Consider the following 20,023-nt stretch of genomic DNA (forward strand, 5'->3'; position numbering starts at 1 on the left):
TTTTTTATCTAATTATTTTTTATCACTACTAGTACACGTGACTTCTCATTATCAATTTGTACTTTTTACCTATTATGTATTGTTATGCGATCGATTTCATTGTGATCATTAACTCAGATATTGACTTGATTAGTTTAGTATATTGATGTACCCATTTAGATTAGAGTAAATCCTGATGAAGATCTAATTGCAAAAACAATATTGTTCGGTCATACACATTTTGTTCTGATTTTCATAATGGGAATCTTTAATATTCTAATTAATAAGTCATTTTTAATTCATTCAGTAAATACCGATAATGATGTACTCGATTGTGAGGTTTGAGTGTTACCACTATTTAGCTCTTCAAATACTTACTTACTTACGCCTGTTACTCCCAATGGAGCATAGGCCGACGACCACCATTCTCAAACCCACTCTGTTCTGGACTTTCCTTTCGAGTTCTATCCATTTTTTGTTCATTCTTCTCATGTCCGCCTCCATTTCTCGGCATAATATGTTCTTTGGTGTTCCTCTTCTCCTTTGGCCTTCATGACTCCATATGAGGGCTTGCCTTGTGACGCAGTTGGGTGACTTCCTCAATATGTATCCTATCCACTTCCAGCACTTCTTCCTGATTTCTTCCTCCACTGGATGGAATCTGGTTTGTTCTCTCTCACAGTAACTTGTTGCTGATAGTGTCTGGTCAACGGATCCGAAGTATTTTGCATAGACAACTGTTAATAAACACCTGTATCTTCTGAATGCTGGCTTTCGTAGTTTTCCAGGTCTCCGCCCCATACAGTAGAACTGTCTTGATATTTGTATTGAAAATTCTGATCTTGGTGTTGGTTGACAAACAGTTGTTTTGAGTTCCAGATGTTCTTCAGTTGTAAATATGCTGCTCTTGCTTTGCTGATCCTCACTCTCACATCTGCATCAGATCCACCGTGTTTATCAATGATGCTGCCCAAATATGTAAAGGTTTGCACATCCTCCAAAGCTTCTCCGTCAAGTGTAATTCGATTGGTGCATGTTGTATTGTATCGAAGAGCTGTTCAAATAGGATCTTAGATATTGTAGATATTGTATGCTTAGAAAGATTTCACAATGAATAGTGTATTTTCATCATGTATTAACAACCCAGTAACAAAAATATAACAAAATATTTTGCAATTATTTAAAAAAAAAGAACAGTTATACAAAAAAAACTGTAGCCACAGGTTTCCTGCTGACTCCTTAAAAATAATTTAACCCGTTTAAAATGTTTACAAATGTCTCATTACACGTATCATCATTACATTTGGAAAAAAATACACTGCTTCACATGTATTTTATATGGGTGTGTGTGTGTATGTACATAAGAACCGGCATCAATGTAAATAATTAATAGTATAATAAAACAAAAAATAGTGTAATTGATAAGAGCCATCTCAACATAACCATTTGTGTATCCAAATACGCATATAAATGAAACAACATGTAAACAGGTATCACTAATATGTAAAAAATACATATTCAATAATATATTAAAGAAAGCCAAAAGAAAAATGTTAAAATCTAATGACTTTAAGTCGATAATGTCATAAGAGAAAAACAATCAATACCACTACCACTGTTACAAAAACAATAACAACAGCTACCATCATTAATACTACTACTACTACTACTACTACTAGTAGTAGTAGTAGTACCAACGTCCATGATCTAGTTCGTAACCCTATGATTTACAGGACGTAAATATATACATGAAAACAAAAGATGGAATGAGTTTGTGCGTGTATGTATATGTGTGTGAGAGAAAGAGGAATTAATAAATAGATACATAAGGAAGAATAGGACAAATAAATAAGCAAACAAATCAACAAACGAAATGCTAAAGTAATAAGATTGGTAAATAAACAAAAATAAAAAGTTCATAGATAAATGGAGCAAATAAACAGATGAAAAAACAAAACAATAAACAATCAATAAATACATCATGATGATGATGATAATATTGATTATTTCTTTTCTCCTTATTCTCTACATGTATTATCGTCTATACGTTTGCGAGAATAGAGCAATGAAATAATGGGAAAAAGACTTTTACTAAATCCTAATATCCATAAACAAACACACACAGAAAAAGTGACATGCTATGTTATTGTTCCTATTAGGTGTGTTTTTTTTAAACACAAAGGTCATTGTCAAAAGTAAAGTTGGATAGTGGTTAGCAGCGAGACCCGAAAAACAGGTTTCATCTTATTTCGAACTCGGCAGCTAAATATACTTACATTAAGACTGGAACTCAATAAATTTCTCTTCACTAAGGTGTTGTATCATGATAGCCATAAGCTCGTGCGACGGGTATGAATCTTATTTTCAAGGATGTGAGTTGGTACTCAGGGGTTCAATAGCTCAATGGATAATGTGTTGGCGTTTAAAGAGAGTCCTAAGAAGGATGATACGAGCGTCTTAGATTCCACTGATAGCTACTAGCTAACTTTACTAAAATAACAAAATATCGAGGCATTTCCCCATCAGGATATACACATCCCAAAGGAGACTGGTCAATTGCAATCATTAACAGCCAAAAAAAAGAAAAAATAATGGCTCGGAAAAATGTCATTGTTAATAGTTTAAATCTTTACATACAATGATTAATAAAAGTAAGTCTTAATTATACCAACCCGCTCACGGACATCAAAGTATGCCTGAATTAATGCCTGTTTAAATGCAACAATTAAGTATATGTATCATAGCTCTGTTTAAATTTTGAACAGTTTCTTTTGATTATTCGTATTACTATGAAAGGATATTCATAAACTTTACATTTATGCATATATATCCACATTAGACAGGGTTAGTGCGATAGACCACCTCTGATTATGTTGAATTTAAGCTGCAAAATGTTTCATGTGATTTAGAATTTAGTAAACAATATCAATTTATAAAACCTGTCATCTATTTTATCAGGAATTTTTCTTTTTATACCTTGGAGATGTGTGTGTATTTGAGATAAGAATATCTGAGAATTGAATATTGAACCCAGAATTTTTTCTATTCATTTAACATAATCCCAAAATGGAATAGAAGATTCTCATTTACATGTCTCAAACAAGCAACGTAGAACATGGAAGATATGTGCAATGGTTCGAATTATCAAAGCATTTCATCACAATGAGATGAAATTATTGGGACAAATGTAAGAAAAAGAGAATTAGTAATCGTGGTAGTAAAGAAGAATGAAACAGAGATAATGCCATTCAAGAAGAAGACACAGATTCAAGGAGTAAGGGAATTTTTTTTCAAGCGACTAAGAAACTTATGAGAATGAGGAGGAAGAAGGGTGAATGCACCAGGATCACTGTTCCTGATTTTGAGCTATGTTACAGAGTGTTTGTAAGCATTGGTCACAATAACTGAGAGGATCCCAACCAGTTAGTTTATACCTGTTTATGCGGATCAATCCAAGTCACTAACTTCATAAAATGAAGCTACATGTTTGTTTGGCCGCTTCCATTACATTCTTCTAACGTATTCTTACATAAGCCATTAGAATGCTTTAAGGCAGGTTGTGGTTGGGCATAAGTAAGTATTTATGATCCATATATTATCATATTTTTCCCAGACCTTCATGCATACAATCAATTTATAGCTCTTAGATTACAGTTTCCAATTGGTCAAGAAATTTCTATTTTGTAAACTACATACGATATTCTTTACTTATTCCAGTACTACAACACAGTCATTATCCAATAGTTCATATTTAAATATTAATTACTCTCTTTTTCTACGAAACAGAATCATCCTAATCAGAAGAAGGAGAAAAAAATTAATCTTTCATTTCGTCCCTATTTAAAAAAAAATAAGACGTTTTATCAAATTTAGCTAGAATTTTATACTCATAGATCACACAAAAGTCATATCAGTCATAATTGTGATCTTGAAATGACAACTAGATTGATCTGAACGGACCATGACGTGAAATATATCTGAGTAATTGGTGTTATATATATATATATATATATATATATATGCGCCATACAAAGTAGTTCTCAATCAATTTGTGTGTGGTCTGGGATATTGTTCGAGTGCCAAAACCAAAACAGGTAATTTTTGTAGGAGTCTACTCTCCGAACATTTGACTTAAAGATTTAATCTACAAGGCAGTGGAGCAACGTTAAGAGATGCAATGCTATGGTAGCCGGTAACCAACAATAAGTTCATACTCTGTTTGTTTCCTTAACATCATGGGAGTCTATATGGATCATTGGTTTGGAATCAGGGTTTTCCAACTTCCTTAGGTTAATCGTCCGTACCCACTAACCCAGTTAAAGCGCCAGACATTAGCTTTCCATCCTTTCAGTCTCGCAAACTAATTTACTCAGTTCAAGTTTATGAACTCTATTGTAAGCCATGTTTGTGTGGCAGCTAGTGATTGTACACAACTGACCAAACTGTAGTAAATAGAGATCAATTTGAATCTGTACCCAATTAACTGAAAGCTAAGCAGTTTAGTTATTAAGCCATCGTTTCAGATGAGAAAAAAAAGTTCACATACACACACTAGTGAGGTGGTTATCAGGTTGGCTTAAAAATACTTGATTTTTTTAAAGGTTAGAGGACTAAAAAAATCAAACTGTAAGTATCACCAACTGAAAAACAATTAGTAGTTCACTGATTGAAATAATGAACTTTTAACAATCAGTTCCTGTACATAGTTTTTAGTTATTACACTTTAGATAAACACTAAATATACACTACATACCAAGCTGAATTGTATGTGACGAAATCGAATTTAAAAATCCCTACCACGATATCATGTTAGAAATGAAGCTTATAAACTAACAGCGCTACAAGCAATTTGTAATGACATCGGACAGTACGACATTCAATTTTAATAAGGTCGGTATTGCGTACGGTTGAATAATAACTTAGTCACTCAATAAAATATTGAGTATAGGACTTAAACCTATTTCAGTCAATCACCTTAGATTTTAGTGGTCCTCCAACTGAGTCTCACCTAAGGCAAGAGCCTCCAAATGCAATGTTGTGCCCGAGAATTGGGTGAGTCTCCATATATATATATATATATATATATATATATATATATATATATATATATATATATATATATATATATATATACGTCGTTAATAGCATCTGAACTGAATTTATTTTCAAATAAATGAACAAAACAAATAACCCTGAAAAGCAAAACAAGCTGGAAAGGACAATTAGAATTTGTTTACTAATGCAGAAATAACGGAAGAATGAGAGGCATGGATAAGAAAAACAGTGTAAACAAAAATAGGAGAAACGATTGAGAACGAACAAAACAACAATTACCATAGGATGAAATTATTGTTCAAAACTTAGATTTATCGATCTTTTAACTTGTTTAGCCTAATCAAAATCCATATAGATTTACAAACTGTATCCTGAGACTGACCAGTTGCAGTCCTAAACATAAATAAGAAGATTCAAACAAACAATACCAAGTGAATTTAAACTTCACCCCATTGCACAAGCAAGTGGCTATCAGGACTCAGTAGCTGAGTGGATAATGCGATGGCGCTTGAAGCGAAAGGTACTGAATTCAAGTCCTAGAGTGAACACCAACTCTGAGATGTAGGTACATCCAGCTCACTAGTCCCAAATAGGACGAAACGCGCGTCAAACCGGATTCCACTGCTAGCCACTATCCATCTTTGCTTACAATGCTTATGAATTAAGGCTATATCGAGGCAATACGCACAGTATGCACATACGCCAATTAGAGACTGATCGATTGCAGTCCTAAACATCAATGTGAACATTCAAATAAACAATACTAAGTGAATTACTTTGATTATTATAGTTCTTTTTGATCCAATTATCCAATATTCTTTATAATCAATGTGTCATTATGTAACGCAAGTACTCAATGAGTGTTATTTCATGGTTTTAGATCATATATATATACACTAGTAAAAAGCTATTATAAAAAACTGGTTAAAAAGAAATTTCTTCACCCTATTCGTTCTATTTATTATATACTATATATTGTTTAGAATTAACTTGACCTCTCTAGTTTGATAGAAAAAAGGCCAATCATTCTTATTCCCAATATCATATATAGTTGTTAATGTCAACCAATAATAAAGTACAAAATTATTAAAGTGATTAAGTGATACAGTTTAAACTAAAAATAGAAAATCTTAAAATGAAGTGATGAAAGGCAAAAGAACACAACTCCACTACAATAAATAAATATTATTATTAGAAGGGGTTTTGTGGAGATTTAGTATTTTTATTTAGTGTTCTGGCGCGAGACTGGTAGGTCCTGGGTTCGAATCTCGTGAGGCGAGGTCGTGGATGCTCACTGCTGAGGAGTCTCACAATAGGACGAAACGGCCATTCAGTGCTTCCAGGTTTTCCCTAGTGGTCTGGCTTCAATTGACTTACGATTTCAACTATGAAAATAAATAAATAAATATGACGATTACCACCACTACTACAACTATTACAACTCAGTTAGTTGAAAATTGAACACCATTTTACTTAACATAGTGTTATCATTTGATAATAAACACTGTATATAATATAGTTTATATGAATGAACATTTCAGTGTTGATTAGAGTACATATTCTAACTAGAATACTATTCATTAATGTGTGAGTATTGCTCTGGTGTCTTTTTTTTCTCTCTCTAAAAACCAACCAACAAACAAACAACCTATTTATATCCAAGGTATTCTTTATCCATTTACTTTTTTTTTTGTACTTGATAGGACATAACAATAAAACATAAAGAAAGAAAGAGGGTAGGGGGCAGAGAAGGAAACATTATCATCTTTATTCTTTCTTATCATAATGAAATTTGTATGGTATAAGTAACCACAATATATATACATTCTATCCTAATCATATACATTTCCTACTTCTTTAACATTCTATGTTGTTGTCGTCTTTTGTTTCATGACAAAAAGATCTTTATTCAGTTGGTTATTTTAGAAAAAAAATCTGTAAACTACGGTTAAAAAAAAGGTTAATTGATTAGTATATAAGAGATATGTTGATTACTTTTAATGGTAGTGTTAAAAAAAAAGAGAAAACTTAAGGGATAAAAAACATAATAAAATTGACTATGAATGTATCCATGACATCTCTATATCTCTTTCTCTTAACTAATGATATTGATTTTGTTTTGTTTAAATCAAGATTAGTTTATTAAAGTTATAAATTATTAAGTCCAGGAAGTATTGACTAACTTATACCTGGATTAGTTTGTGCTGATGATGTCGTTCAGAAGGACGATGAAAGCTCCACAACCAAACCATCCAGCTCAGAGAACAAACCAACATCAAAATCACCCACCTGAGCTACAAATCTTCTCCACCATCTCAGAGTCTAGTACTATATGGAAGTTTTATCAATGATAGTGAACTGGTGATTGATAAACTGTTGGCTTGAATGCAATAACATTGATAAGTTTCTATGAAATTACATTAATAATGATACATAAGTGAGATATTTATCTAGATAGTAAAGTATAAAGAATAATATGGAAAAGGTTGTTCTATGATTGTCTTCTATACGATTACAAAGAAATTGAATTTCGAAAACATTTGTCAAAATCTAGGTGAAAAGTACATTCTAACTGTTATGTCCTATGGCCCGACAAATATCATATGACAAAATCCCCAATTTGGACACCGACTTATATGACTTTGTCCCTGTGCTAAAACAATAATGTGTTAATCAGCACGAGCAGCCTTAAGTCCACTCAGTCCATACTGGTCCTCTGAGATTGTAGCTACTCTCCTAATCCAGCCCAGTTCAGTCTAGCACATAAATATCAGCCTCCACTTTATGAATCGTATATTTCAGACATACTTGGTTTATATACAAACAGATCAGACCGCATCACACCATAAAATGAGAAATAATTATTATACAAGATCAAGCCAAAAGTGTCTGTACGTGTAAGAGACTGTGAATAAGTTAAGAAGAATAAATCGTATAATAGTAGCCAATAGGTCAAATGAAAGCTTATAATAAGAGAAATATCAATATATATAATTTAGTCACTTAATAGTTAGGAATATATATATATATATATATATATATATATATATATATATATATATATATACAATAACTCTATAAATAGTTCCCAGAAGTTATCCATGACTTTATCTTCGGACATAACACTAATAAGTGGTTCTTTTTAACTAATAATCCTTATGTACTGGGTGTAAATGATTAGTATAAACTCAATATAACTAAAAGAAGGAAACATACGTATCCGCTTAGGATGTACGCATTGCTAGCAAAAACTGATCAAAACTCAATTCTAAATATCAATAACAGGATAATATATACACATTCGTATAAATAAAAAATTTGGTAAGTTAATTTCTTAATATGTACCAAAGATAAGGTTTTTATATTACTGTTAATTGATTTCACTCGGAGTAAACTAAAGAGTATTGGCAATGTCCTTCATAAGTAATCTACTTTTATAGAACATATCGAGGCGAGAAATCAGAGCGACAATTAGTTACTCGAAATAATAATAGTAATAAGGTGTGACTTTATAATTTATTATCTATAGTTTATAAATTTTTACGGTTGAATTCACGAGTCAATCTAAGCTAGACCACCATTGAAAACCTAGAAGCACTAGACAGCTATTTCATCCTAGTATGGAACTCCTCTGAAGTACACATTCACAAGCCCGCATGCGGGACTCAAACCCAGGACCTTCAGTCTTACTCGTGAACGCTTAACCTCTAGGCCGCTGAGCTGGCATCCGACGGTATTAATGTCGTGAACTGGCACTTCCGAGGAGTCTCACACTAAAACGAAATGGCTTCCAATGCTTCCAGGTTTTCAATGGTGATCTAGCATAGATCGATTAATGAATTAAACTGTGAAAATACTACAATCTCTATAAATTTCCATACTGATAAAAAAATTTTAAACTAAATACAGTGATTTGAATAACTATTTAAATATTTTAGAAGAATCCCATTAAATAGAATTACACATGAAGAATTAAGATCAAAGTATGCTATAATCACACAAAACTCCATGTAATTACAGTTCAATTATCCCTTCCCTACTCAAAGAAATAAATGAACATTGAAAAAAAGAAACACAAAAATTGAGAAGTTGTTGAAACAAACTATATGAATTACTACAATATAAGCCTAAAAATTAATAACAGAAGTGGTTTTTTGTGGAGATTTAGTATTTTCATAGTTGAAAGCGTGAGTCAATTGAAGCTAGACCACCAGTGACTTCGAGAGGTAAATCCAGGAGTTCTAGTGAGAAAAAGTAACCAGTGGAGTTCAAACCAGGTCTGTTGTGAGATAGAAACTCACTGAAGACAATTGGTAAACGGTTGCTCAACTTTGTGGATTGGTTGGAGTTAGACATAAACACCATCGAATGCCGGCCCACTGGTCTAGTGGTTAAGCGCTCTGACGCGAGACTGGTAGGTTTTAGGTTGGTGGGATGGTGGATGTGCACTGCCGAGGAGTCCCACAATAAGAGGAAACGGCCGTCCAGTGCTTCCAGGTTTTCCCTGGTGGTCTAGCTCACACTTTCAACTAAAAATTAATGCTTTCCAGATTCTCAAAACTCATTCACTAGGTGTACAATTTGTATACTACGTTTTAAATCATACTTTTTATGTCACGGTTAATAATAATAGTGTTAAAATTACTGTATAGAAGTAGGTAGAACAGGTTTCCATCACACTTATTTCATATTTTAAATTAATCACTTGAGGTACATAATATGTAATTATTCGTTCAAGACTTTAGAACAAATGAAGGGAGTAGTCTCTTGATTAGAATTTGGTCCCTAAATTAACATGAACAACCTTATAATGTAACATAACACGTTAAAATTCTATAGTCCATTTTTTAATGACTGAGGATACACTATCTCAGTCAGTCATTCATAATCAACGTAGAACCTGCCACATATGTGAAACGGTTCAGGTTGTCACAATATATGAGTATAGTAAAATGAAATTATCAAGATGAATCTCAGAGTAGCAAAAGTAATAACAGTATCTAAGGTAGTAAAAAAGATTAGACTCATGAAGAAAGAATCAATTTGTGCAATAAAAAATATAAGATAATTTTAAAGCTCAATACCTAAGGGAAAATAAAAAGTAAATACACCCGATCCATTGTGACCAATTCTGAGACATGTCGCTCATGGTATCGAATGTTGCTGGGCACATTTAATGCACATTCCAGCGACCTCAGTTGGTAAAGCTTCACTGCCCCAACAACTAATTTACTAAACTTACCTAGTACTGTGAGATTAACTTCATCATTACTCACTTAGCGATTCCAAAATATATGAGCAATTTTTCGAAGGCATCTGTGATCAAATATTACTTAAGTATGAATATCCTCCATAGACTTATAACAGTACTTACTTTATCTAAACAATACTTATATAGTACATTTTAAAATACATGAAACAAGTACAGTTTATATATGTAAATGTAAGTGTAAAAAGAAAGAAACTTACGTGTCAGAGTCATTCCCAATTCTAAACATTTTCGATAACGACAGTGTGGGCATTTACCGCGACCGGGACCTTCAACACGACATCTACCACCCATTGGACATATTGATTCAGAAACTGTAGATCCAATTTCAGAATTTCGTAATCTGGCAGCTGTATGCCGCATGAAAAATTTCTGTAATCAAAGAAAATTACCACAGTAAATTAATTTGTGTTTCAGTTTTGTCAAAATAGTTAAATAACAACATTAAAAATCACGTGACCGATAGGTCATGGAACCCAATGATTAGGTCTAAAGTTTGTGTAAATAACTTTCATTCGAATCTCGCGAGGCGAGGTCGTGGATGCGCACTGCTGTGGAGTCCCACAATAGGACGAAACGGCCGTCCAGTGCTTCCAGGTTTTCCTTGGTGGTCTAGCTTCAATTGACTCATGCTTTCAACTATGCATTTAGTATTTGTCAACCACAGAAACAAAGGTAAGTGGAACAAGGTTCAAATTTATAACTTCATAACTGAACTACCAGTATCTCAATCATCACACTACCAAATAAATATGGAATAATCTTTAAAAAACAATAATACAAATTTAATGTAGAATGAATTTAAAATCGTTGAGTTTTATGGTATTAAACTGTTTAGATATTCACTTGGTACTGTTTGTTTGTATCTTCCCATTGATGTTTAGGACTGAAATTGATCAGTCTCTAATTGGCGTATGTGCATACTGTGTGTATTGCCTCGATATTGTCTTAATTCACAGGCATTATAAGCAAAGATGGATAGTGGCTAGCAGTGGAATCCAGTCTGACGCGCGTTTCATCCTATTTTAGGACTCGTCAGCTGGATGTACCTACATCTCAGAGTTGATGTTTACTCTGGAACTAGAATCCAGTACCCCTCGCTTCAAACGTCATCACGTTATCCACTCAGCTACTGAGTCCTGATAGCCACTTGTCTATATATTAAATATTATTTTCATTTCACCCCTACCATTCCCTTCTATTGATTACCACTCACAGTACTTATAAAAAGTGTAATATAACTTAAATCAATACACAATTTTAAGATTGTTTACATTTCTATGACGGGCTATACATCAAAAAACATCTTACCAGATGTTGAATGAAGCAGGCCAATCAAAAAAATTTTTTTTTATAACTAACCGAATAGAAATTTATGTAAACATTCTGATGTACATAAATGTCAATATAGGGAATGATTAAAATTAATTAGTTACTTAAACAATAAGAAACATGAGAATTCAGAAGTGATACTTCCAAATCAATCCATTTTTTATTATAAATGAACTGAACTCAAAATTAGGTCAAGAGAATAAATCATTGATAAAAAGCATTAAGTAGATTGTCAACTTAAAAACTAGATTATTCCAGATTACAAAAAACATCTTCTTAAAAAAAGTTATAAAATAAAGTTTATCATCATAGAAATTGTGAAGAAATATTGAAAAGGAAAAAAGTTAATTATCAAGCATATAACCTGATGCCCTCAAGTGCCGTGGTATGGCCGACAGTGGGGGAGAGTCCGCCCTTCCTCTCGAAATGCTCTCACATGGCCACGCGTATACAGTCTCTGCCAAGGAAGTCTTATTCACTGCCTTCTTGTGGTATTACTGTTGTTTACAAAATTGAGAGGACTAAAAGCGAATGTCCGGTGCTTTAACCGGGTTGGTGGACACGGAAACTTCACCTAGAGGAGTTGGAACACCCTGATTCCAAACCAATGGTGCACATTGACTCCAGTATCCTGAGTGAACAGATGGCGTATGAACCAATCGTTGGTCACCGGCTACCATGGGACTGCATCCCCTCACGATGCTCCACTGCCTTGTAGATCAGACATTTAGGTCGAAGGCTCCGGATGTGGCGCCCTAGGAAAACCATCTGCTTCAGTTTGGGCACCCAGGCAGTATCACAGCCCTCACACAAATCAAATGAGATTTGTGTGGCGCATATATATCTGGTGCCCCTTTGTACCAATATTTATGTGTTTAAATAAATATATATAACCTGATGCATATTATACATTCAATTTCATTTTTTAAACTATGAATACAACTAATACTGTAGTTACATTTAACATGGTCAAACCAAAAGATTTCAGATTTCAACAAAATAACTGTATAATAATCAAACACTGGGTAGAATGTCAACACTTTCTATACTTTCTATTCTCTTTTGTTATGATCATAATAATGTAACTACTCAGTACTGAAATATGTTCCGATTAGTTAGCAGTTGAACTATTCAACATTAATCAATGAATAGGTTACCGGTTCGATCCCGCATGGCATCTAGGTCTTGTCAACTGGGTGGTAATACTAACCAAGCATATAACTCACTACTTTTCAGATGAATTAAAATATTTATGACAGTAACTAAGTGAATAGATTAGTGCTTTGAAGTTTATAAACTAATGATGTAAACGAAATACATAAACCAATATAGATGAAGCGATATTAGAAAGTATAGCTGTGTATGACATTCAAGTGTCCTAATACCTAAATCATTAGCTGAAAGCATGAGTCAATTGAAGCTAGACCACCACCAAGGAAAACCTGATGGTCTAGCTTCAATTGACTCATGCTTTCAACTATGGAAATACTGAAATCTCCACAAAACCCCTTCTGATTAAAATCATTAGCTTTATTACATAGTAAAAACACGTTATTTAAGATTACAAGTAAATGATAAATGTTAAATTACATAATGAAACTTTCAAGTGACCACACCCTTTATCTATTACAACTAAATAATACAATTTAACTTATATATGAAATGTAGACACTGATTACATTTTCATAGTTGAAATCATGAGTCAATTGAAGCTAGACCACCATCAAAAACCTGGAAGCACTGGACGGCCGTTTCGTCCTATTGTGGGACTCTTCAGCAGTGCGCATCCACGATCCCGCACCCGCGAGATTCGAACACAGGACCTACCAGCTTCGCGCCGGAGCACTTAACCGACAGACCACTAAGCCGGTCGGCATCCAACGGTATTAATGTCTAACTTCAACTGATTACATTGTTCAGAATAACTTTCCAATTAAGTAACCATCTAATTCAATATAATGGGTAACACCATCACAATTACATTGGATACTTTTCATCAATTCACATGAATCAATGAATTTTCTTTTGTGTTTGTGTGTTTCTAAGGGAATAATAAACATGTAATTCTAGTCACTTTATTCTAATAACAAAATCAAGATGGAATCATATATATAATCCAAATAATTAAAAAAATATGTTGAATCTTACAAGTGATTAATCATTAGGATAGGGTAGTTCAGAAGAGTATATATATATATATATATATATATATATACTTAAATAGATTGTCCATTATACCTATATATATATATATATATATATATATATATATATATATATGTATACCATGAATAATGGTGCTAATTTTGTCACAGGCTTTGTTTAGACTAGTATTTATTACAATATGTACAAACTGTACCTTTCAAACTTTCATTTACTCTGTTACTATGTAAATACCGGTAATGTTAACAATAATGATTTAGTAATATGATATAAATTAGATTATATAATGTATTATTATTATTATTACTTACTTACGCCTGTTACCCCTGGTGAGCGGCCTATGCTCCTCCACGAGGGGTAACAGGCGTAATTAAGTAAGTAATAATAATGATAGTAATAATAATAATAATACATTGTATAATCTAATTTATATCATATTACTGAATTATATAGTTTAACTATTAATTCATTTGAGAAAGGAAACAATGTAAAATACAAAGTCCTACAATTACCATATCGAATAAAATATTACAAATAATAATCATATGAAATATGAATAACCAGTTGAAGTACAAAGAATAGATGACTAGAAAGCTTTTATCTCTGTACTAAATGTTAACTTAATTGTTTATCTTTTTTATTTGTGTGTATGTGTGTGTGTGTGTGTGTAAACATACATATGTACACAAACCATAATTAAACACTGAATAATACCGTTTGTAACAATAGTTACTTTTGCCTTACCTACCACACATACATATACATGTAAAACAATAACAAGAAAAGATAATTCTTTGAAAAAGCTTGGACCAGATTGTCAGGTGAAACGTTGGATTTACTTCAAATTTACTTCGCTGAGATTATACAAGTACATTATTCCTAATTAATGTCTTACATCAACTCGGCGCTCAAATACTATGAAACCATTCGCTCTAATTTAGACAAAAGTTCTTATATAAAAAAAGATACAGTTTATTTAATAATTGACGGAATATTTATTTCTTTTTTTTTACAATTGCTTGATCTTTAAAATTATGCACAGTAGAATTTTGAAGTGGTCAAATGATTATGATAGAAGACAAGTGATATTCACCACAGATTGACTTAAGTTAGGGTACCATTAGAAACCAGGTAACACTAGACACTCATTTTATTCAAGTATGAAAATACTCATTTGTGAGTACTAACAACCTCCCCCCCTCCACTAGGGATCGAATGAGGAACCTTTAGACCTCGCAATAAAAGTTCAATCATTGGAAATAATGGGTTGGTATCGAATGGTAAATTTGTGATATAGCGAGACGACTGTTGGATTCCATTGGTGACTCCTGTTTTTTTTTTATTTTTAAACTCCCTATTCATCAACCCAATAAACAGATTACAAACGCATTTGACGATATTGTTCTATATGGATAACCAGTGAAAATTATTTGAGACCACCATGGAAAACCTGGTTTTCCATGGTGGTCTAACTTCGATTAACTCATGATCTCAACGATTGAAAAAAATATGTTTTAATTGACTTTGAAACTGTATTCAAAATATGTGTTTTGATTGATTATAAACGAATAATATTCAACCTCTAATTCATAACAATTTCAATTTGAATAAAAGAACAAAACTCATGAGATTTAGTAATTTAAATTGTGATAAGTAATAAGCTACTAATCCATTATTGTGTAGTATTTAGTCAGTCAGCTACAACGTAGGACCAGGTACATATATATTCATCGGTCCAAGTTGCCATACCTCATTAGTACAACAAGATGAACACCGAATTCATAGATGTAGTTAATTTAGTGGTGGTAATATATAAAAGAAAGATTGTATATAAGGATATAGTACAGCAAGAAAGATATGAAACAATTTTAATCTCATAGTTTAAGGGAAGACAGAGAGTGTATACACCTACGCCATTGTGATCGATTCTGAGCTATGTCACTGCTACTGTGTAGTATTTAACGGGATTTAAAAATGATTCTTTAAAACAGAAATTACTGAATACAATTTAAACATATAATTTATCAACTGCATGCTGTGATCAGTGCTAGGATGGCAGTGAAACAGGAGTTAAGTAATTTCTTACTGTAGATAAGTATTCATCTAACAATGATATCTTACATTTGGCAGTAAGAATAGTAATCATTTTCTAATCTGATATAAGTTAATCTAGACTAAACATCCTTGAAATAAATTATCATGAAAGTATTATAATTTGAAATAATAAGTCGATAAAACTAGCGGTTTTGAGGCGGTAGAGAAGATTTATAACTCAGGTGAATGATTCTGGTAGAGTTTTGTTCTCTGAAGTGAACAGTTTAAACAATGAAGCTTTCATTTGTCTGCTGGACAACATCATTTGACTAGTATATATACCTTATATGGTTTAAATATATAGAGTTAATTTCATGTTTTGTTATGAACGGGCATCTGTTTTATACCAACCCACTCCAATAAGCACCCAATTTTCCTTTTAAAGCGAACAGTTCAACATAATAATTATATATAAATATGTGCATTAGGCCACAACAAATATTTATTGAGATTATGATCCAATCAATGTTAGACCACCATTAAAAACCTGGAAGCACTGGACGGCCGTTTCGCCCTAGTATGGGGCTCCAGCAATGTGCATTCACTATCCCGCGCGCATAATTTGAACCGAAAACCTTCGGTCTCACTAGCGAACGCTCAACCTCTAGACTAATAACGCTAACTGATGAAACAGAATTTAAATCATCAATTAGTCATAATCTATGTAGAATTCGGTGCACATTTTTGTGTTGGTTTATGTTGTTATTTCAGATTAATATGACGAGAAAAAAATTAACAAGATGAAAAGTGCAGGAATCCAAATAATGTAGTAGCAATAATAATAATAAATTGAACGTTTAGAAAGTGGTTAGAAAAGATAGGATGGAAGAGGATCTATAAAGAAATATCCAAACTCAAGATTTAGAGTAGGATAAGAAGCAAATGTACCTGTGATATTGTGACGGATTCTAACCTGTCTAACCCAATATCTTCAGGTACTGACGTTAATCATTGCCTAGACCCTAAACGAAGTAGTCATCGTCTACTACCATGGCTTAGATCAATAGTTACTGAATTAATGAACTAAGGCAACATTGTGGTTGGGCCGCTCCTCTCTTTCAACTCACTCTTACATGAACTAAAATCACACGCTGAGATAGCTAGCGGTTGGGTATACGTATCTATCCTAAGCATCTCAGTTGATGGAGATTCACAAGATTATCAGACGATTTCCCATCTTCGCCTGACCCCTATGTCTAACTTCAACACTGGCCACTTGATCGTTACACGATAAGTGAATCAACACTCTAATATTCGAAAATATAAACCAGTAAAACAAAACTCTGAATCAAAAGTGAAAATAGTGTATGTATTAAATGAAACAATGATGAAAATCTGTATTTAACACTTAAACAGCTCTAATAACCAAGTACATGTTCGCGTGTTAAGCTTCCACGTACACTAGCGATACAATTAACACGCTCTTTAGGTTGAAGTCAGTCAGTCACAACGTAGAACTTCATACATACGTACATTAGTTCGAGTTGCCGTACCACATTATCACAGAGATCCAGTTGTTGATTCAAATCCCATAGTGGTAGAAGTAGTAAAAGTATAAGCAGTAATCCGAAAGATTAGGGTTTGAAGATATTATTCAAAGAGTATAATCCAGTGACATAAATTTGAAAGAGAAAAAAGAAAGAGACATGGAAAATTCAGAAGATTAGGTTGAAATAGATCTAGAAGGATCTAAATCTGCAACATAATTGATAAAAAAGAATCAAGTACACTAATTATCAACTCACATTTGACATTAAATATATCTAACAAAAAAATGACTCTTAAACACGGAAATTTTTAAACAATGTAGCTGTCGTCTTCTTTTCTATCAGATTATATATTATTATTGTCAATGAAATGTAGTTTAATGAAGTAACAACTTATATTTGAATCATTAGACTTTAGTTCAGAAGATTACTCTTACTACAGTTTTTATGGTCATGTATCATCATTAACAGTTCTCAAATACATTAAATGTCTACCGAAACTAAGTACAAGCATATATTATTATCTTGATATTAGAATTGAGTATATTAATTAACCAATCAAAGTAACAGAAAACTTAACATAAATGCGAACCGAACCAAGTTGCCATAATGGATTATCATAAGATTATAATTAGTATGATGAACAGCTACCATGTCAAAATTATAATAATATGTATAAAGTGAGTAATAGTAACACTAACGTTTCTATTAATTCATTTAATAGTTTCAGATCAATGTATAGCCTTTTCAAATCCATACTCTTAGTGTAAAGACTAATGATACACCGAAGTTCCTTGAATCAAAGTAGATAAAGCTGGATTCAAAGCTAAAAAAATCAAACAACTTAATCAATAAACCAACACTCTACCAGTAGTATTCATAAAACAAATACTAACTATTAATTCACTTAGTATTGTTTGCTTGAATCTTCCCATTGATGTTTAAGACTGCAACTGGTCAGTCTCAATGGGAAGATTCAAACAAACAATACTAAAGCAATTAGTCTCTTTGGTAAATTTTGATTATGTAATAAGAAGACGAAGATTATCAGAACTATGTGTTGTTGTTTTAAAAGTGTAAAAGGGTGCATACTGAGGTTTATTGAAGCCTTAGCCATACGAAAATTCAAACCCCCTTTGTGTATTCAGTTTGTTCTCTCCTTAAACCTACCCTGGTAATATATGATTATTGCCCCCAAATGCCCTGGTATGGCCGAGAGTGGGGAGAGCCCACTCTCCCTCTCGAAATGCTCTCACATGGCCAGCGAATATATAGCCTCTGACAGGGAAGTACTACTCACTGCCTTCTCATGGCGGGGGTGTTGTTTACGAAAGTGAGAGGACGAAAAGCGAATGTCCGGTGCTTTAACTGGGTTGGTGGACACGGAGGGTCCACCTAGGGGAGTTGGAAAACCCTGATTCCAAACCAATGGTGCACATGGGCTCCAGTATCCTGATGGAACGAATGGCGAATGAACCTGCTGCTGGTCAACGGCTACCATGGGACTGCATCTCCTCACGATGCTCCACTGCCTTGTAGATCAGACCTTTCGTTCAAAGGCTCGGGGTGTGGCCCCCTAAGAAAACCACCTGCTTCAGTTCGGGCACCTGGGCAGTACTACAGCCCTCACACAAATCAAATGAGATTTGTGCGGCGCATATGTATCTGGTGCTTCCTTGTACCAATATTTATGTGTTTAAATAAATAAATAAATAAAATATATGATTATTAGCCAGAGTGATTAGGTGTCAAATTATTTTTATTATTATTATCCTTGTCTATTCTTACCCCCATTTCCAGTCTAGTTGACCTTTAATTTTTATACATAAATGTTCTTAACAAGTATATGTGTGATCAGATTGTTCGAAATGTATTACGCTAATATCTGATCACATAGTTCTGATAATCTTCGTCTTCTTATTACATTATCGAAACAATACTAAGTGAATTTCAACTTTACTCCATTGCACAAGTAAGTGGCTATAAGGACTCAGTAGCTAAATGGATAACGCGATGACGTTTGAAGCGAATGGTACTGGGTTCGAGCCCCAGAGTGAATATCAACATCCAGCTGACAAGTCCCAAAATAGGATGAAACGCGCGTCAAACTGGATTTCACTGCTAGCCACTATCCATCTTTGCTTATAATATTAACTATAAATGATTATCAATTGAGGAAATTGTATTAACAACAACAACAACAACAAAATGAGATTATTTTATATGTAAACCAGTATATCAGTCAGGACACTTGTGACAATCACATTGAAACTAAGATAAAATAATGATGATGATGATTATAAGAATGTGATAAACATGACAAGATATTTTTTGAAAAAATTTTTTTTTAGTTATTAAAACAAAGTTTTATTCACGTGTTTATGTAGTTGAGAGGGAAAGAGAGAGAGAAAAAAAACAACAAATTTTTTTTTAAATTTTTACAAGAAAACATTTTGTTGAATATACACTGAGTAGTTTTATATTATTATACTATTATAGTACTTCACAAATAGACTATGTATATATATATATTCATTAACTTACACAAATCACTTGGCTATTATAAGTGCTTATAGTAGACTAATAGCACACATATATACACACATACATACATATATATATAGAGAGAGAGAGACAAATATAA

The 20,023-nt window shown here is 32.9% G+C and overlaps 1 protein-coding gene across 1 annotated transcript in view; it reads right to left on the reverse strand.

Annotated features, from left to right (window-relative positions):
• The window catches only part of Smp_163790 (putative nuclear hormone receptor), a gene marked incomplete at its 3' end in the record, with an annotated part of 109,302 nt that overhangs the window by 80,267 nt on the left and 9,012 nt on the right, over positions 1 to 20,023 (reverse strand). The window contains exon 2 of the mRNA XM_018790317.1: positions 10,504 to 10,675. Within this exon, the coding sequence (XP_018655673.1) occupies positions 10,504 to 10,675 (172 nt within the window). The remainder of the gene's footprint in view (positions 1 to 10,503; positions 10,676 to 20,023) is intronic.

The sequence above is a fragment of the Schistosoma mansoni genome, chromosome W (assembly GCF_000237925.1).
Source record: "Schistosoma mansoni strain Puerto Rico chromosome W, complete genome".
NCBI lineage: Eukaryota > Metazoa > Platyhelminthes > Trematoda > Strigeidida > Schistosomatidae > Schistosoma > Schistosoma mansoni.